This window comes from Podarcis erhardii (genome assembly GCF_964252035.2).
Source record: "Podarcis erhardii genome assembly, chromosome: 9".
Lineage (NCBI taxonomy): Eukaryota > Metazoa > Chordata > Lepidosauria > Squamata > Lacertidae > Podarcis > Podarcis erhardii.
The window spans coordinates 19,764,519-19,785,947 of NC_138512.1; the positions used below are offsets into that span (position 1 = coordinate 19,764,519).

General features: G+C 43.1%; 1 protein-coding gene across 3 annotated transcripts in view; it reads right to left on the reverse strand.

The window, feature by feature from the left end:
• Positions 1-21,429, reverse strand: part of CWH43 (cell wall biogenesis 43 C-terminal homolog) — a 41,621-nt gene that overhangs the window by 12,247 nt on the left and 7,945 nt on the right. For all 3 annotated transcript variants that reach the window (XR_014160043.1, XM_081875782.1, XM_081875781.1), the window contains 8 exons: positions 20,448-20,542; positions 11,596-11,787; positions 7,862-7,982; positions 7,525-7,679; positions 4,780-4,981; positions 3,233-3,321; positions 1,900-2,154; positions 1,125-1,250 (listed from right to left, as the gene is read on the reverse strand). Coding sequence is in view for 2 of the 3 variants with exons in the window: in XM_081875782.1 (XP_081731908.1) it covers positions 1,125-1,250; positions 1,900-2,154; positions 3,233-3,321; positions 4,780-4,981; positions 7,525-7,679; positions 7,862-7,982; positions 11,596-11,749 (1,102 nt within the window). In the remaining variant the exon portion in view is untranslated. The remainder of the gene's footprint in view (positions 1-1,124; positions 1,251-1,899; positions 2,155-3,232; positions 3,322-4,779; positions 4,982-7,524; positions 7,680-7,861; positions 7,983-11,595; positions 11,788-20,447; positions 20,543-21,429) is intronic.

Below are 21,429 nucleotides of genomic sequence, written 5' to 3' on the forward strand. Positions count from 1 at the left end.
ACGCACACACTTAAAAATTTCATCTGAGCTTCCTGTTGAGCAAGATAACATCCTTGGATGGACATAGCCTGGTTCTCCTTTGGACCAACTTAGGAGCTTTAGTCCTCCTGATAAGGGATACATTTTAATGGTGAAAATATGTTTCCTCTCACAGATAAGTGGTATGTCAGAACTGTGGATGGATCATAACCATAACTCTTGCTGCTACTGCTGTTGTTGTTGTTGTTTAGTCGTTTAGTCGTGTCCGACTCTTCGTGACCCCATGGACCAGAGCACGCCAGGCACTTCTGTCTTCCACTGCCTCCCGCAGTTTGGTCAAACTCATGCTGGTAGCTTCAAGAACACTGTCCAGCCATCTCGTCCTCTGTCGTCCCCTTCTCCTTGTGCACTCCATCTTTCCCAACATCAGGGACTTTTCCAGGGAGTCTTCTCTTCTCATGAGGTGGCCAAAGTACTGGAGCCTCAGCTTCAGGATCTGTCCTTCCAGTGAGCACTCAGGGCTGATTTCCTTTAACTCTTGCTACCAGCTGCCAAATCAATGCATTCCAGGACGACGACCAGGAACAGAACTAGCTGGCTAGTAACTTGATTTTTGTTTAGTTTTATTATATACAGCAGAATAAAGCACAGCTTTGTACAAGTTACTATATATACACGGACGAGATTCAAACTCCTATTCCAAACTCAACACTCCAACAACCAAACTGCTGTGTCATAAGGGAGAACTTAGCCAATCACCACCTGTTGCTAGGCTTTCCTGTCTCAAAGCAGAAGTTCTCACTTACTCTGTTTAACTTGGCTTGTAGCCAACACACTAATTGTCTACTCAAAAGCTGCACATACTCAATGTCTCAACAAGAACTTGCAAGCATATCCACTGAACTCTTGGACTGATGAACAATGTTCAGCAATACAGTGATGTTGCAAAGACACTAATTTGGCAATAATTCAGCTGTTACAGATGACCTTTTAGGCAGGATTCTTGAGTGCATCATCTAAACTTGGATGTGGTCTAACTGTTTATGCCTGAAGCACCCAAACAAACCATCTAGCCTGGTGCATTTAATGACCTGTAAGTTTATCTGGCAATTTGTTTTTGAGAATTGAAGCAAAGTTATACTTACATAATTTGATGTATTTTTCACTTTCATGGAAGAATGGTTTATCACTACTTTTTACCCTGAGCAGAGAGTGAAGATCCTTCCTGCATTCAACTAGTGTGCCTATGACAATAAACAGCATGGTGAACCCTGTAATCAAAATATAACAGATTGGGGGGGGGGGGTTATGACCAGCGGGAAGGGAAACTTGCACAAGAATATTCCAATATTATATTGTCAGTCAGCCAACTTGTAAGTACATAGAAGGTGAAGAGTTTAGCAATTTGCAAAGCTGATCCCTAATTCATCACTTATGCATTAAGCCAACACAATAAACAGGACAAGGTGGGCATTTGGAACAGCCAGCATCAAATCAAATCTCTCCATTGGCCGATCCCAACTTTACTTTCGTAGCCAAAATGACACCACTACACACAAGAGAGAGGCAGGAAGGGGAGGGAAGATATCAGCAGGCTTTGGAGGAATTTCAACATTTGCAGAAGTTAAAAAAAAAAAGTGGGAGGGGGACTTATGGGGTGGAATCAGAAAACAGTCCAATGAGGAATGAGCATGCTCAGTGGTCATGGAATGTTGAATATTTTTTGCTTGGGGGGCAGAAAAAAAGGGAGGGAGGGAGAATGGAATGCAATGGAGTATACTGAACAGGGACACTCCACGCTGCAACTTTGTCAAAGTACAGAAAGAACTGTGAAACCATTCTCAATTGTATTTTACAGTCTTTAGATACCCAAACCAAGTAAATTTGATGACTTTTCTTGGCTAAGAAGGGCAAACATACCCAAAAGAATATGAGAGCTTTCTCTAGCATAGATTCCACCGGGCACAAATTTATAAGCTGTGCACCACACACAGAAGAATGTGTCTAGCACAAGTATGAGCATGGCTGTACTCATGACTTTCCCAGGATGTAAACAGCTAACGAAGCATCCGGTTATGCGAGGCCACACGCACATTGTAAAGACAGCTAGGAGGTCGCCAGCAATGGCTGCATACCACGTTCGTAAGCCAAGCAGACCAGCTGCTCCTGCTGCACCTATTAAAAAACGGACAAAAAAATGATGCCAAAGTCATGAAACATTGCTATGTATTGTCATTCTGATCAATATGGCACCACTGTCATTTGGTTGTAGGTTCTACTCAGAGTAGGTCTAGTACTCTAGAACATAAGCTAGTCATGTCTATTAATTTTGATGGTTCTGCTCTGACTAGAACTAATGTTGGCTATAACACACAATGATAAATATCGCACCATAAAATCTCATGGAAACAACCCCTTTATAAATATAACGCAGTATCAATATCCCCTTTATTATAATAAAACATCCCCATGAATAAAAACAATCACAGACCTTATTATAACTGGGATCAGAGTAAACAATAAAGGGTTCCCAAGACTAATAATGTCCTCAAACCAGTCTGATAGTTCTCCAGTTATTTAAATACTTTCTGTTGGATTGCTATCTCTTGGAACCCAAAGAGATTCTGAAGCAGTTGACCCAGCATTTGGTAATAAACTGTACTGAAAAATTGCTAAGAAGTCAGGAAGAGCTAGGAAGGTGGAATTGTCCAAGATGAACGGTAACCACTGTGATGACTAAGATGATCTCAGTATAGAAACTACTACAAGGGCAGAAACTGCATTGATGAGGCTCAAGGTTTCACCCAGGAATGCCTAGACGCTATCAGCTTACTCAAGTATGGTAAATTAATTATGGATTAGAGTTTCCAAGCAAGCTTGAGTTCTAACACCTAACATGATAAATGTTGTTTCTGTTCCTCCAACCATGAGCTAAAAACATATACATACTTCTTGCTGCCTGCTGTATAGGACAGTATACGAAAGCTCCCTGGATGGAGAAGTAATTGCATAGATCCTTAAACCACTTACTGTGGAGTATCAACATCAAAATGAAAGAACTATTCCAAGACTAATTCATCCATATATATCACCTAAAAATGACTCTCAGATGAACTCATGCTGTGAATTTCACCATGGGCGAGATCCCCAAGTCTATACAGTTCAGCAAATGAAGAACATATGTCTCCTTTCCCCATTCCTACTAATGAAATGTCTTTAAGTGGCTTAGGGACTGCAGAACATTTATTCTTACCTATAAGGCACCAACCACACAGGGCGCAGGTAGACCAAGGCCAGAAAGACAGCATTAGTCCATGAGCCAGTCCTAAGAGAACAGCGCCTCTGTAAAAATGAGAGAACAGAGAATTATTGCATTTTTCGAAAGAAACAACTCAAAGAGAAGGCACAAGCTAAACTTAATTCCTTTCTTTACCTCTGACCTGAATCTGAAGAGGATTTGGACAAGCAAGTTGTTATGGATAGACTAGCTAAATATTTCCCAGCCAGTTACAGTCAGTTTTATTGTGCCAAGCAGTGCCCGACTTTATAGCAAGGGTGGAGCAGGAAGGAGGTGCAATTTGACAGCCGTGTCTGAGATTTTGCTCCCTCTTTCAACTGTATGCTAGACTGCAGACCATTTATGTTACCAGTGGTCCACAAGCTTTACCCAGGTGGTCCATGGCATGTCTGTGGATTTGTGGTTGAGGATGGGAAATGGCAGATCCATTGCATTCAATATTCACATTGATTTTTAACTGCAACCAGTGGAGTGGACATAATCCTGTTTTCTAAGTACGCATGTCCAGCCTGCACAGTATTCTGTTGTCTGAATAGGGCTCCTGAGTCACACAGATGCTCTTACGAAGGCTGTGTTAGTAATAGCAACAACAACAACAATTTATTATTTATACCCCGCCCATCTAGCTGGGTTTCCAGAGCCACTCTGGGTGGATCCCAACAGAATATTAGAAACAAAATAAAACATCAGACATTAAAAACTTCCCTAAATAGGGCTGCCTTCAGATGTCTTCTAAAGGTCAGGTAGTAGTTTATTTCCTTAACATCTGAGGGGAGGGTGTTCCACAGGGCGGGCGCCACTACAGAGAAGGCCCTTGCCTGGTTCCCTGTAACCTCACTTCTCACAGTGAGGGAACCACCAGAAGGCCCTCGGAGCTGGACCTCAGTGTCCGGGCAGAATGATGGGGGTGGAGATGCTCCTTCAGGTATACTAGGCAGAGGCCGTTTAGGGCTTTAAAGGTCAGCACCAACACTTTGAATTGTGCTCGGAAACGTACTGGGAGCCAATGTAGGTCTTTCAGGATTGGTGTTGTATAGTCTCATTGAATTTGTAGGGACTTGCATCTAATTAACATGCTTTGAATTGTGCTACACACTACCTAAAAACCCCAATAGCTTCGCTATCAAGGAATGTGAGCTGATAACCATTCCAAATATGAAAGACAAAACATGGAAATGGTTTTATCAACCTTGTAACCTGATACCCTCAGGCAGTAAAAAATTAAATAACACAATGATGGTAATAATTTTCTTGCCACCCTACACCCCAAATGAGAACTTAGCCCCAACCCTCCCAATTGTATCATGCATCTCTTTAGTCTCAAGGGATGAGGCACATGTGTGTCATTAAAGCCAATACCAGTTTATATGTAGGGATTACTGTCCAGGGTTGCTTTGGAAGTTGTTGTGGTTACCAGGATTTCATGCCCTCCAAGCTCCACCTGTTTGGGATTTGATATTTTTAACTTGCTTAATAAAATACTAGGAGAACACACACTTTACCCATGTGGATTAGGATCTGGCCCAGGTTGCGGGTGTCCACTCACTGCCCATCTAGAAACTAGAGACACCTCTCCAAAAATCCAGAAGGTGAGGAACATTAGGCTGCCAAAAGCTGTCCCTGACAAAAACCAGTTAGAACCATGAATGGTTTCCTTTGCTGCGTTTCCAATCTTGTTTGCTTCTTGTTTTTGGCTTTTAGTACCTTAAAAAAGTGGAAAACATTGATTAAGCAAATCAAGGACTCAGCTACACAGCTGCAAATACAATGTTTTAAAAGTGTTGTAAAGTGCAATATACAAATGCAACACTAGATGGTGACAGCGAGCTATGCAAAATTCAATCTATTTTTCAAAACTTTTTTTTAAAAGCGTTTTCACAGTGTTTTTTTATATGTGTGTAGATTCCACCCAAGTGTACAAAATCATAAGTGTTCAAAAATTTCTAAAGATTTTCACACATAACACAAACGACACGGTTAAGATTGCCCTGTAAGTCCTACTGAATTTAAAAGGTTTATTTTGTGGAAGCGTGATACATAGCCATTTATTTTAATGGACCTTACTTCTTGACTAGAATGCCCAGGAAGGATCATATTCTAAGAGAGTTTCTACTGGGCCCATAGCATAGTTCAGGATTCAAAGAACCCCATGCATCACAAACGCAAAATACTTCTGCACATGCACAGTGGGCTAGTTGATTTCCTCTCCTCCCACAGTGCACTGCAGTCTACTCTGAAGGTGCCCTGACCATAAATAGCAGCTTTTGGGGGGACTACAAAGGAAGGGAGGCTGGAAAATACAACTCGTAGCTCTTTGGATCCTGGCCATACAATTGTACTAGCATAAATAGCCAGCATACCTTTAAAACACAACACTAGTGGTCCTCGCTCATAGCCTGTCAAACTTCTTATGTGTTGCACAATTCTGTGTGATTCAGTCAGTGGTGAACAGTTCAGGCCAGAGGAACCAGCTTGTGAGAGCAATGGGAGGGGCATCATGTGTGCGACATTGTGATGTCCCAATGCTGTGTGCAGGAACATTGTGCCTCCCTCCCTAAGCCGACAGAAGCTTCCTGGCTTTGGGAAGGAGGCACCAGTCTTTAATACTCTAGTTTACCAGAAACATTTAAGGGGCTAGCCTAGTCCCCCCGGTCCACTGACTGCACGCCACTGGATTCAGTTATGCTAAACCTCATGTGCCAATGGCTACTCATGCTCTTATACACTACGAGTGACTGGGTTCTTGCTTATGGTGCCTGCCCTACGCCAGAGGTTATGGTGTTACAGAGATATGAGAACCTAATCACTTTCTTTGACAGAGTGAGTCCATCAGGGATCAATAGTAGGTCTGCCCCACAAAGACTGTTATGTTTAACAGCTCTGGAATCAAGGAGTCAAGACTTAGGATGCACAGAGAATCAGCAGAGCTACTCGCTAGAAACAGAACTGAGCGACAGCACAGGGGGAAATGAAGACCTTGCGGTTCTACACACATTCTCTGTATTAAGTGGGCATCTCACTAACATAGCTCTAGGAACCAGGTATGGTTCAATGAGAATCAGGTCAGGCTTGTTATATGTGGGAGTCCCTCAGCCAAATGTTCACTGACGAGCCCTTATCTGATGAGTTTACCAGGCAGCAGCAGTCTATTGAGCACTGTCAGACTCCAAACCCTCACTTGTGATGGCTGTTTTGATTTCCCACAATGCCCTGGAGTGATGGTGAAAAACCAAAATGCTTCTTTACAAAGCTATTGTACTACCAACCCTACTGCATGCTTGTGAAACACGGACGACTTATAAACGCCATCTCCAACTCCTCGAAAGATTCCATCAACAGTGTCTCTAAAAATTTTTACACACCACTTGGGAAGACCAGCGAACTAATGCCAGGGTACTGGAAGAAGCAAAGATCCCCAGTGTCAAAGCAATTATTCTTCAACATCAACTGCATTGGACTGGTCATGTGTGGATGCCCAATTATAGTCTTCCAAAGCAACTACTCTATTCTGAACTTAAAAATGGAAAGCGTAATGTTGTTGGTCAACAAAAGAGGTTTAAAGACTCTCTAATGGCAATTCTAATAGTATAAACACCGACAACTGGGAAACACTGGCCTGCGAGCGCTCCAATTGGAGAACAGCCTTTACCAAAGGTGTCATGGACTTTGAAGACACTCAAATTCAGGATGAAAGGGAGAAACGTGCTAAGAGGAAGGCACACTTGGCAAACCCTCACTGTGATCAACTCCCACCAGAAACCTATGTTCCCAAGGTAGAAGGATGTGTAGATCCAGAATTGGCCTCCACAGTCACTTACAGACTCACTCTTAAGATCATGTTCATGGAAGACAATTTTACTTGGCTACGAGGAATCACCAAAGAATAAAGAAGAAGGAGTGGTGGTGATGGGAGGAATTGTGGCACTTATCAGAGGTGATACCCAAGTCCCCAGTAATTGCTTGAGGATGCTTCCTCCTGACGCCAGGCCTGATAATAGAGGAAGTTGGAGGTTTGGATGCCCATGAGACAGCGGAAGAAGGCAAAAGTCCTGAGGAACAAAGAGGAAGATGAAACAGAGGCAAGGGGAATTAAAGATGGAGTTGAACAGGGAGATAAATTAGGATTACCATTTGCCCACTCACTCAGTCGTAGCTCATATTTATGGTCATGTTTTTCCACACATACCACCCCCAAAATTCTGCTGAGGATATACAAAGAAAGGAATGGCTTCATTTTGAATTGTCACCTGTATATGTCCGCTCAAGTACTGCTACGAAGCCTAGCACAGTTATAGTAACATTGGCAGTTGTACAGTTCCATATTGGGTTTAACGATGTATAGCAAATCCGAAGCACGAGAAGAAGAATTTTTCCTAGTATAAACCCCCAGATCCTGCAGTATCTGTAAAAGCAGAACATTCAAACATATATTTTTTAATGAATGCGCAAACAAATAAGCTAAAATCACTGTAGCATTAAGTAGAAATCTGCTTTAAGATTAAAGCTTTTTCACGGTTTTTGATTACTGTCAAAGAAGACAGCTTGCTACTTATAATGCAAGATTTGCGCCCTCTTTTACAATACCTTTGTAAAGAATTGCCAGACCACCATGTTACTGTCTGAACTACCAACGATGAAGAAACACCCATGGCCAAGATCAAGAGTCGAAGGTAAGCATTTGGAGCGTGGTATGAAAGAATGCTCCCTGTAAAGAGAAACACATTAATAAAATAAAAATAAAAATTGTATAATATAGCTACAGTTGAGCGCTATTAACACCCATTTGTTCCAATGGGAGAGTAAAGTATGCAACTGTCTCCCCCTTTGAAATCAGTGAACTTAGAGGTTCTTAGATGATGCCCTAAACAAATAAAGGTAATTCTCTCACACACACCCCTTAATAATTTCATTGCCTGATCCTTTGCATGCTTTCTCAAAAGCAGTAAACCCCCACAGAATCCAGCTGTTACAGTGTTGTTGGTTGAGAATTCCATTGGCTGCTCTACTTCAGCTTGAATAAAGACCTGTTCATTGTCCTATTCTCTAAGAGCTGAGGGCCATGTTCAGCAAACTCATACAGTAGAGTCCCTATATTAATTTAAAAATAAATAAATTGTTGCATGTAGACAACTAGTGAATCTGGGAGAGGGTAAATTCCTAATTGAGCGGTTAGCAAATTTCTCTTGACTCAATTCAGAACCAACCCGGTAAGAACAAAGTTTCTCAGTGTACAGTCAGGAAAAAGTTTCTCTGTTATCTGAGAGAGCTCCCCTGGGGGGTGTATGTGCATATTCCTATTAAAGAAGATAAGAGAATTTTAGGTACAGGTGTCTCCCCACTTATGTGTGGTGCCGGGAAATAATTAAATAAAATGATTTAAATTGCAAAAAGGCGTGAAAGGGGCAAAAAAACAAACAAAAAAAGGCATGAAAAGAGCAGGAAAACTGCAAAAATGGCACAAGCACCATCAGCAAGCGAAATCTGACCCACAGCCATGCACTTCAGGGCAGGAGCGGATCTACTATAAAACCGATGAAGCTTAAACTTCAGGACTCCTAATCCTGAAGCGACTTTAGTTCACATTGCTTAAAAATGTTGGGTCTACTCTAGGAGATCCCTTATGAGTTGCTTGACACAAATTGATTAATGTTTTGTTGTATATATTTCAACCATCCCAAAGTTTGAGAGACAGTAGCAATGAAGTTGTAAAGGTGTGCTGATCTGTCATGGAACAACCCCATTGCAGAAGATAACAGTGGTTACCCAGACCTCATTGCTGGTTGTGAAGGGGGGGCCCATGACAGTTTGAGCTTCAGAGCCCCTGAAATGTAGGTCTGCCACTCCTTCAGGGTCCTGTCTACCCCTGAATCGCAGCCAGGCATTTTGGGGTACTGGTCTACCCTCCTTTTCATCGTTTCCACATTGTCCTCCAACGATGAGGAAAACTGAGAAACTTTTGGGGTACTGGTCTACCCTCCTTTTCATCGTTTCCACATTGTCCTCCAGCAATGAGGAAAACTGAGAAACTTTTGGGGTACTGGTCTACCCTCCTTTTCATCGTTTCCACATTGTCCTCCAGCGATGAGGAAAACATTGTGACCATTCATGCCAGTCTGGTAGGCACTGCTGGCTTTTTTAAAGGGTTTCCAGAGGTTTAGAGAGTGTTTACAGTCTTTTTAGATGGTGTTCCCCACTATACGTGATTTCACATATACACACAGTAGCTGGGAATGTAACCCCTGTGTAAGTTGGGAGACACATGCTTAGAAGAAGAACAATGACGTATTTTTATTTTTTGCTAGAAAGAGTAATGTGAGTTGGCCCAACAGGTCAGGTGATCTGAACACAGAAAAGAATTAGTGTTTCACCGGGATATTAAAAGTTCATATGAAATGACTTTTGTTCATACGCCTAAAAGCAACTAGCTATGCGAACACTGATACTACATTTGCATAATCTAATATTATGTTCCAAGTTTAAGGAGAATCTTTAGAAGAAATGGCATTCCATTCTTAACATAGCTGAGAATGATTTGTATTCCAAACCAGGTAATTACAGCTTTATGATGGGGAGGCAGAATAGAAAGGCGTTAAATCAATAGATACACTGGCCTTGTCCCATGTTTGTCAGTAAGATTTATTCCGCAGGCCCACACCCTGAAACTTTAAAGTAGGATAAACCCTGATACTTGAAAGTAGTCCCACCGGTAGCTGTGGAATGCCTTAGTGAATGTGCTGAATTTTAACTGTCTCTATTCTCTTTCCTAGAAGGCTGATCGCTAAAGAATTGATGCTTTTGAATTATGGTGCTGGAGGAGACTCTTGAGAGTCCCATGGACTGCAAGAAGATCAAACCGATCCATTCTTAAGGAAATCAGCCCTGAGTGCTCACTGGAAGGACAGATCCTGAAGCTGAGGCTCCAATACTTTGGCCACCTCATGAGAAGAGAAGACTCCCTGGAAATGACCCTGATGCTGGGAAAGATGGAGGGCACAAGGAGAAGGGGACGACAGAGGACGAGATGGCTGGACAATGTTCTCAAAGCTACCAACATGAGTTTGACCAAACTGTGGGAGGCAGTGGAAGACAGGAGTGCCTGGCGTGCTCTGGTCCATGGGGTCACGAAGAGTCAGTCACGACTAACAACAACAACATTCTCTTTCCTGCAGTTTCTACTGTTCTTTCCTTGGCATAATGCTAGCAACTGCTCAGATCTCAGTTGTGTTTTAGTGGTGGCAATAGTGACTGATGAAGAACCTAAGGAAAGCCTGCAGAATGAGGCCAGTGGATCATCTAGTCCAGCAACCAACCAGCAGCGGCGGACATTGAGTCTCAAATTTCAGTGGTGTCCTGTGTGACACCAAAACTTGGAGGGCTTCCATTCTACATCATAGTTGCAGCACCCTCTGGGGTGCCCCCAATGCTCCATGCCCAGTATGACTGAACCAGTTGCACTTCCCTGAATCTGCCTGTGCAGCCAGAAGCCTTTGGGCAGCCTCTTAGCAGGACGTGGGTACAACTCTCCCCTCTTGCAGTATCCATGGTTAGCACTAACCATGGTTTATTGCCTTAACCCTGGTTAAGACTGCAAATGTACAGTAGTCATTGATAGCTTTACTTCCAGGAATTCAGCTAATCCTCCTTCAAAGACATAAACTATGAATTTGGATTATATGAAATAATTGCCCATCTTGCCATTTAAATGCTAATATGGTTTGAAAAACCATATTAAAAGAGCAGAGACATATTAAAAAGCAGAGATATCACCTTGCCAACAAAGGTCCGTATAGTTAAAGCCATGGTTTTCCCAGTAGTGATGTACTGAAGTGAGAGCTGGACCATAAAGAAGGCTGATCGCCGAATAATTGATGCTTTTGAATTATGGTGCTGGAGGAGACTCTTGAGTGTCCCATGGACTGCAAGAAGATCAAACGTATCCATTCTTAAGGAAATGAGCCCTGAGTGCTCACTGGAAGGACAGATCCTGAAACAGAGGCTCCAATACTTTGGCCACCTCATGAGAAGAGAAGACTCCCTGGAAAAGACCCTGATGTTGGGAAAGATGGAGGGCACAAGGAGAAAGGGACGACAGAGGACGAGATGGTTGGATAGTGTTCTCAAAGCTACCAGTATGAGTTTGACCAAACTGTGGGAGGAAGTGAAAGACAGGAATGCCTGGCGTGCTCTGGTCCATGGGGTCACGAAGAGTTGGACACAACTAAATGACTAAACAACAACATCGTTTGAAAAGTTCGGCCTGACACCTTGCTGTTGCCAAGCTTTTCGAAGACACTTTAGAATTACAAAAGTGAACTTACCAATCATGCTCAGCCTTAGCAAGGCTAGAATGTGCTTCTTGTTGGCCAACCTCCAAAGTGGACCAATCATCAGAAACATTGGAGAGAGGAAAGCAAGAGCAAAAACCTCTAAGCCAGTAAGTTCCAATGTTTGTAAAGGAAAAAAATAGATCATTGGTGGAAGGGCATGATAAAGAGACCAGGAAGCATAACCTGGAAGAAAAGAGAAAATTGCAGAGTGAAATTTATCTGATTTTCTAAATACTGTTATGAGTTTGTGGGGGAGCCTTCTAACCCTGGTTCCAGCAAATGTTAAAATATAAGCCAGGTTAGCTTCCTTTGTTGAGGTGATAGCCTAGCTGATGAGCCATTAAGGGAAACAAAGGAAAGGGGTTCTTTGCGAGAGGGGAAATGGGTGAGCCCCCTCCACCAGCTCACAGTAAATTAGAAGGATGAAGCAGGGTTAAGATTAGAGTTTTGCAATGATGTGATTTAGGAAAAAGCAGCAAACTGGAGAGAGTCGTGGCTGATTTCTGCCTGAATCCAAGGTTGTGGCTAGGGGAGAAACAAGACCCTTTTAGGATGTTAATGATGTGAACCTCTCCATCGTAGGTTTGGGTTGTAAAGGTAAAGGGACCCCTGACCATTAGGTCCAGTTGTGGCCGATTGCGGTGCTCATCTTGCTTTGTTGGCTGAGGGAGCCAGCGTACAGATTTCGGGTCATGTGGCCAGCATGACTAAGCCGCTTCTGGCAAACCAGAGCAGCACACGGAAACACCACTTACCTTCCCACCGGAGCAGTACCTATTTATCTACTTGCATTTTGACGTGCTTTCGAACTGCCAGGTTGGCAGGAGCAGGGACCGAGCAACGGGAGCTCACCCCGTCGCGGGGATTCAAACTGCCGACTTTCTGATCGGCAAGTCCTAGGCTCTGTGGTTTAACCCAACAGTGCCACCCACGTCCCAACGGGTTTGGGTTGTATATATGTGTAAATAAACCATATATCATACAGACACCACAGTCTCATTCCAAAAGGAAATACAAACCCTGGGTAAGTGCCTGGAACCCCTGGAATCTTCCACCGCTTGGATATTGGGGTGGCATGCAACAAATCTTGGTACCAAACCTGAAAGTTACATTAAATTACAAACCTATTATTTCTTTCTGTTGGTGGTGTATTGGCCTTTCATAGCAGTGGGAGAGTTTCTCCGGTCTCTATTCTACCTGAGTTAATCAGTCACAGAAAAAATAAATCAATCACTTTTCTTTGCGTTAAAAGTTTATTGTGATACCGTTTGTTGAAATAAGGGAGAGCGGGCACATGGATGACAGCAGCAGTCTGCTGATAGACAACCCTTGGCTATTCCAAAAGGACCATGGTAGACATTCATTGCGGGGGGAAAGATTCACCATAGATTCACCATCATGATACCACCCTCCTAAACTATGTTCTTCAGCTCATACCCACCACCTTCTCACTTGGGGCCTAGCAGCATTTCCTACATTAAATTCAGCCATGAGGTATTGTGCTTTGCTGATTCCGAGTTGTCGACCCATTGCTCAAAAGAGGGTGAATATCACATGAGAAATATGTAAAATAACTAAGCAAGTATTAGACATTGGCCCTACTAAACATCTTCCAAGACAACAATGCCCATTTACACCACAAAGCACTCATAACCCACCTACTTTCAGCAGCCAGAAACACCATAACCAGACACTGGAGAGACCTGTCAGGAGTAAGCATGGACCAATGGTACCAAATAGTATGGGAAACAGCCCTACTAGAAAAATTAACCAATAAACTAAAACCGACACGGGGACAAACAGAAGAAGACGCCTTTACCCCAGTATGGCTCCCCTTTATCACTTACACAGCCCAACAAGACAATGACAATAATGCACCAACGGCATACAAATCAATATGGCTAACCTGATCCAAAACACCCACCCACTCCACTCACACACGCAAACAAAGATCACCACAGCCATCACAAACCAACAACCACACCCTAGGCCAACCCCAACCTCTCTCACCACCAAAGGAACACAAGTGAACAGCACAAGCAACGCTGACACCAAACCCTACATACATTAAGCATAATAGAAACATCGCCACCTGACCCCACCCCCACCCATCTTCCCCCCCTCCACCCCTTTTTTTTCTCCCCCTAATGTCTCAACAAATGAAACGGATTTGTAAAAATGTTACATGGAAAAAATACGAGAGACATCACACATACTTTTGTAAAACAAGAAAATCTTTAATTAAAAAAAAGAGGGTAAATATTCATTTTTAAAACTGAAGCCCTGAACTTAAGAAGTAATTTTAAAATCTGTCTGGGTGTCTCTGAAATCTTACACACAGGTGCAACTTGAGCAGCTGTACCTCAAGGGTCCTTGAAGGAGATGATCGTGACATGGTGCCAAAGCAGGCAGTCTCCGTTGGCTTCAGAAGCTGCATTGTCCTGGCACCTGACTCAGAAGAAGACACTAAGCCTGGCAGAAAGTTTTGGTAGTCCAAGTGCTTAACTACTTCAGGGAAGAGAGGGAATGAAAGACTTCTTTGACTCCCCATCTTCTGCTGGACATGCAAGGAGCTGACATTCATTGGCATTCAAGGTTCATGGCGACCACTGACAGACATTTTAAACCATGCCCACCCAAGATTGAGGAAAAAAGAGCCTTCACTCCATAGATAATGTCCCTGTATTGGAACCCAAAACCATTAGAACACATTCTCCATAAGAAATGTGATTATATGTCACAGAATCCTGGAATTGTAGAGTTGGAAAAGGACCCCAAGCATCATCTATTTTAGCCCTCTGTAAAGCAGGGTTCAAACCAGCCACCATGGCATTATATCAGCACCATGCTCTAACCAACTGAGCTATCCAAGACCTGCGTTTGAAGCTTTAGGCTAAAATCCTAATCCCATTTACCTGAATTCAATAGGATTTACTCCTCAGAACATCTAAGGTAACAAGCATCCAACACAAATGCACTGTATCAGGGGAAAATTCTTTGCAAAAATCTCTGTACTACGACTTTTTTGGAGAGCCAATTCTCCAATTCTTATTCATTAGCAATTTAGATTGAAAATATTAATCGAAGCAGATGTGTTTTTTCCCCTAACCTGGAATGTAGGATATTTGCTCTGGAAATATTCCCTTTAAAAAACAACAACAGCAGAGCAATTTGTCAACATAGCAACACTTTTAAACTCTGAAATCAAATGGGAGGAGTGTCAAATCGAACTAAGAGATGCTTTTAAAACAACAATAATTAAAAAGCCGCTTACAATTATTATCTCAGAGCTTTTAAGTATTCAGCATAGGCTGGAAATATTACGTACCCAGGAATGTTTCCATCAGGATTTCTTTCCAAAGAAAAGCCATTCCTTCACTATATATTTCTCTTCCTTTGCTGTCTACAACTTGTTATACTAATCCCAGGCAACTGAGAAAAGACTTTCCTCAAGATGGATTTAAGTTTTTATGGAGGCTAATGTCAGAGCTAGAGTTTTAGACCTGCCCTAGCCAATCCACACCTGTTGTAAAACTGCTTCTTGTGGGATGGACCCAAAAGCACCTGAGCCCAACAGCAACATCTAGTGTCAAAAGAAGGAGATGCTTCTGACGATTCCCTGTGAATGCCAAGCAGCTGCCACATTTGGCACACGTTAGATGCTTTTGAATTATGGTGCTGGAGGAGACTCTTGAGAGTCCCATGGACTGCAAGAAGATCAAACCGATCCATTCTTAAGGAAATCAGCCCTGAGTGCTCACTGGAAGGACAGATCCTGAAGCTGAGGCTCCAATACTTTGGCCACCTCATGAGAAGAGAAGACTCCCTGGAAATGACCCTGATGCTGGGAAAGATGCAGGGCACAAGGAGAAGGGGACGACAGAGGACGAGATGGTTGGACAATGTTCTCGAAGCTATGAACATGAGTTTGACCAAACTGTGGAAGACAGGAGTGCCTGGCATGCTCTGGTCCATGGGGTCACAAAGAGTCGGACACGACTAAACGACTAAACAACAAGAAGAACTCGGAACATGAATGGAGCTACACACCTTCTGCGTTTTTTACTGCCGATTCCTTTGAGACGAACTGACAATTTACTTTATTCTCATGCAGGCCCCACCCATGTATAACCTCAGTCATGTTGTTTTATTACATTGCAGGGGTGAGAGTTTGGGTTTTTTTTGTTTCTCAGCTTGTCAGGCAATGGAATTTTCCCTCTCTCTTTTCCTACAACAAGCCGATTTGGCATTGTTTCTATGAGAAACGGAAAGCTCAGTGCCTCCAAGTGTCCTTATTTTCCAGGGACAATCTTGGATTTACAGAAGCCGTCCCGGTTTCTGATTTGATCCCGGAATATCCTGCTTTTCCTTAAAGGTAAAGGGACCCCTGACCAATGAAGACATACCCTCCAACATTTCTCCGGTGAAAATAGGGACGGCCCATTCCATATGGATAATTTTACTATTTATACCCCATACATCTTACTGGGTTGGCCTAGCCACTCTGGACAGCTTCCAACATATACTGTAGAGAAACAGAATAAAACATTAAACATTTTTAAAAACCTTCCCTATGCAGGATTGCTTTCAGATGGCTCGGAGGTCAGATAACTCCAACCGTCCAACATTTCTCCAATGAAAATAGGGATGTCCCAAAGAAAAGCGGGACATTCTGGGATCAAATCAGAAACCGGGACAGCTTCTCTAAATCAGGAACATCCCTGGAAAATAGGGACACTTGGAGGGTCTGTGAGGAGGATAGTTACCATCTAACAGTATCACCCAGGCACCTCCACCGGCTTCAGCATAAAACATCTGGAGGGCACCAGGTTGAAAAAGGCTGCCCTGTCCAGGATGAAATACAAAATGTCTTGCTCCCAGAAAAATGTGCCTAGGATTGCTAACTACAAGTTCATTTAATTACCTTGTTTGCTTACTAAAGTATTGTCATAAGTTTTAGGGGCCAGATTCTCTGGGTGCAAATCACCCATCAATCCTGGATTTAGTAAAAGTTTGATTAAACTGTACCAAACATGGAAATCCATGGTCTCGGCTTAGGCTAACAAGCCAGGCCAGCCGGGCAGATTGTGGGCTGTGTGCAAAAGACCACTTTAAAACATTGCAAGGTCACTTTTTCTCGTTGTGTTTCAAAACAGATTTGCAGTCCACTGTACACATCCACACAGTTTGCTGTGTACTGAAGCTGTCCAGCCTGTCTCTGCCCCTGGAAATAAACTTCACATCCTTTGTATAGGCACGCAGGTGTTTATTTAGTGTTTCGACTATACACACTTTGGATTTACTGCATGTAGAGTAAGCTCATGAAGTTATGAAGTCTGTTTGAAGCTGTTTGAAGCTGGCCTGGGGGAAAGCACATTAAAACGCAGTATTTCCGGAGAAACTGCAAGATGCCTGTGAACTGAGGGCACTGTTGCGTGTACATGGATTGAAAATACAGGGATGGGAGCACACCGGAGGCAGGGTAAAGGGTAATGTGTACACAGACTCAGTGTCAATGTGAACGCATGAAATATGTATAAGTCATTGTTTTGGCAGATACCTATCTGAGCAAGGGGGAAAACGCTTGTTGTAGCATGTTTGAGTAAAGCTGGCAATACGTACTACATCCCCTCGGGATCAGATTTTATAAGTTGATTTATAATCAGATTAAGTCGCGTGGCAGTCACAAATGAGGAAAACACAGTGGCAAGCTTTGAGGCACACCCTGTATCTATCTAGCTGTTCAGGCTGTTATAACAGGCACATTCAGGGCTGATTTCAGTGTTTGACATAGTCTGCTTCTAGTAGCCTTCAAGTACTTATAGCTTGTAAATGTAGCTAAAACAGAAATTAAAGCTTTTTGTAAGATAAAGGAAGTCAAAGTCCACTCTCAATGTCAATAGGTTTGCATTACTTCCTCATTTCTGGCCCATCACTTATTGCCAGAAGAATTAAGTAATTAGCAAAATGTACTGTGGGGACATTCTCCCTTGCCCTAGTCTGCAATCATTTTGCACCAGAAGCCATGAGGTTTAGTGTCTGGTTGTTGTTGTTGTTTTGTTATTGTTTTGCAGTTTTACCAATTGCCTGCTTGCTCCTTATTTTTTCCCGTTTCACTCTGCAGTGACATTGACACTTCACATAATAACCCCTTAAATATGCCACATCATAACAATCTAAGGATTGCTTTGTGATTTTAAGAGCTTACAGCTCACTCAGCTACAAACCTATGTAAACACATTACTATTACTCAGGAGAAAAGGAATTAAAATGAATTTTTGTTTTAACAAATGTACTGTCATGAAAATACATATTCTCTGCATAGCTACAATGCATTTCTGTGTTCAGATTTCTTACAAATCATGTAAGACACCCAGTCCATCCAAGGGCTTGTGCAAACATTCCAGACCCTCCAAGTGTCCCTATTTTCGGGGGGGACAGTCCCAGATTTACAGATGCCATCCCAGTTTCTGATCTGATCCCAGAATGTCCCACTTTTCATCAGAGAAATGTTGGAGGGTGTATGTGACCCCTGAACCAACGAGATAAGTAACTAAACAACCTTTAGAAGACATCTGAAGGTAGCTCTGTATAGGGAAGTGTGGGTCATTAGGAGGTAAAATAAGGTGGTGGCCAGTCATTAATCCCATACCCCTCAACTGTCCTGGTAAAACCTGGACATGATGTTTTTTCACACGAGAGCACAGTGCTCATTTGGGGAGCTGAGAACTCACCCTGAAAAAAGCACTTTTTCAGGGCTGCGATCTCATGATGCACCCTCAACACAGGGAGTTAGCCTGGCCTATACTTTAACACTTGCTGGATCCAGGGGTTAGGATGATCTTGCATACAGACTACTTCCTCCCCCCCCCCCTTAAAAAACCCCCACCTCATAACACTACTATAGTTGCCAAATGTCACTTGAAAATATGCAATTTACACACTGTTTCAGCAGGGCGAAATGTGAACTAAGACACCACCTTTTACTCCAGTCTTTTCAACCAACTAATGGCAGGAAGTTCATGTTGGCAATTCTGACGTATTTTTATCTATTTTTTTAAAAATGTGGTATCTCTGTTTTATTTTGTTGCTGCTGCTGCTATGTGCTGTTTTTGCTGCTGTTTTATTGAGAGAACTACTTGTCATTTTCTTGTATGCTTTTAAATTAAGCTGCCTTGAGTTTGTTTTTTTCTCCATTCTAAGGTGGAATAAAAATGGGGTGATAAATATACCGTACATATGTATGCATTATATGCACTGGCAGCCAGGAGGTGGCAGTAAAGCATAAAAGGAATTGCCTTTTCTTAACCTCCATCGGTGCTAGTGATAAATCAAATATGAGGAGTGGCATGTGCTTTGCTCAGTGGTGAAGAAAAGAGCTCTGCCTGTTATTCCCAGCATCACGATGCTATTTTTTAAGAATTAGGCTTGCTAATTATAGTTTTCTATAGAGTTATTTATGCTTGGTGTGCATGTCATGAGAAGAAAAATGTCACACAGGGAGAGAAGAAAAAAAGTGAAGGGGAAAACAATCGTAGGCCAAGAATATAGGACTATGTAATTCAAGGATGGCAAACTTGTGGTCTTCCAGACTTTGTTTGACTCCAAGCCCCATCAGTCCCAGCTAGCACAGACAATGGTCAGGGATGATAGGATTTGTAGTTCAGCAATGTCCAGAGCCTACAGATTCTCCATCCCTGATGTGTTTTGTTGAAACCAAACCAAGTCTAATGAGGAACGGTAGAGGGAGTTGGGTACGTTTAGACCAGGCATCCCCAACCTGCGGTCCTCCAGATGTTTTGGCCTACAACTCCCATGATCCCTAGCTAACAGGACCAGTGGTCAGGGATGATGGGAACTGTAGTCCAAAACATCTAGAGAGCCAAAGGTTGGGGGTGCCTGGTTTAGACTGTAAAAGAGTAGGCCAAGAGGAGATATGATAGGCATTGTCAAATATCTCAAGGGCTGTCACGTGTGCAAGAAGGAGCAAGCTTGTTTTCCCCTGGTCCCATGGGTAGGCTCCGTACCAATGGATTCAAGTTACAAGAAAGGAGATTCTGACTAAACACCAGGAAGAACTTTCCGACAGTAGGAGCTGTTAAGACAGTGGAATGGACTTCCTTGGTAGACTCTCCTTCCTTGGAGGTTTTCAGGCAGAGACTGGATGACCATCTGTCATGGATGTTTTCATTGAGATTTCTGCATTTCAGGGGGTTGGACTAGATGACCCTCAGAACCCCCCAACTCTACAATTCTATGATTCTACAAAATCAGCATTTAATAAGTTTGTGTCTGTGCTAGCTAAATGCACCTGAGTACTTACTTACAGGGACGGGGTGGCGCTGTGGGTTAAACCACAGAGCCTAGGACTTGCCGATCAGTAGGTCGGCGGTTCGAATCCCCACAACAGGGTGAGCTCCCTTTGTTCGGTCCCAGCTCCTGCCTACCTAGCAGTTCAAAAGCACGTCAAGTGCAAGTAGATAAATAGGTACCACTCTGGCAGGAAGGTAAACGGCGTTTCCGTGCGCTGCTCTGGTTCGCCATGACCCGGAAGCTGTATGCCGGCTCCCTCGGCCAATAAAGCGAGATGAGCGCCGCAACCCCAGAGTCAGTCACGACTGGGGTCCCTTTACCTTTACCTTACTTACTTATCTGCAATAGTATACTTTTTTTGGCAGTGCTCCAGCAGCTATAAAGCTCTTTCCCAGACAAGAGCTCTTCATGGCACAGGGCACTAGAAAACACCTTTCACACCCTTTCAGACTGCAGTGAAAACATCAGAGTTTATTTCTGAGTGCATAGGATCAGGCCGCATGTCTATTAACGGGAAGACAGTACTATACCTTTGCAATATTTGCTTCAGGGAGTGGAGCACAAGGCCAGCAGCTGCGCCAGTATTTACTCTCTTGGATTATTAGCACTCCAGATTTGCCTGTAACTAAGGGAGAAATCAGGTTAAAGGCAAAACCAAACAAGTCAGGTGGACTAAGGTGTGTTTTTGTTTTCAAAAGGTTTGCACGCACTCAAGTTTGGAAGCCTTTCTCTGTATGTTTGCATAACTCCCCACCCCGCATCAAATTTCCTTTCAGCTGCCTACGAATTTCCCCTTCTGGAATAAGATTCCCTTCTCTATTTGTCATCAAAAATTGAGTTTAAATCTTTAGAACGCAAAATGATCAATGCAATCGTCAGGACTGAAACACAGCTATGCAGCCTCAAAAGTTATCCCAACTAGACAACATCAGGAAGAACTTTCTGTCAGTAAGAGCTGTTGGTCACTGGAACAGACTCTCACGAGGTGGCAGACTCTCCTTCCTTGGAGGTTTATAAGCAGAGATTGGATGGCCATCTGTCATGGATGCTTTAGCTGAGATTCCTGCATTGCATGGGGTTAGACTAGATGACCCTTAGAGTCCCTTCCAACTCTACAATTCTATTATTCCATTAAGTCAGCATCTAATAAGTTTGTATCTGTGGTAGCTACATGCACCCGATAACCTTTACTTATTTGAAATACAGTACAGTCATACCTCGGGTTGAAGTAGCTTCGGGAGAAGTATTTTTGGGCTGTGCGCTGTGGCGACACAGAAGTAACGGAGTGCGTTACTTCCGGGTTTCGCCACTCGCGCATGCACAGACGGTCAAAATGATGTCACGCACATGCGCAGAAGCGGCAAATCGCGACCCGCGCATGCGCAGACACAGGTTGTATTCGCTTCTGGATGCAAACGGGGCTCCGGAACGGATCCCGGTCGCATCCAGAGGTACCACTGTAGTATACTTTTTTCTTTTTCTTTTTTGCAGCGCTCCAGCAGCTATAACGCT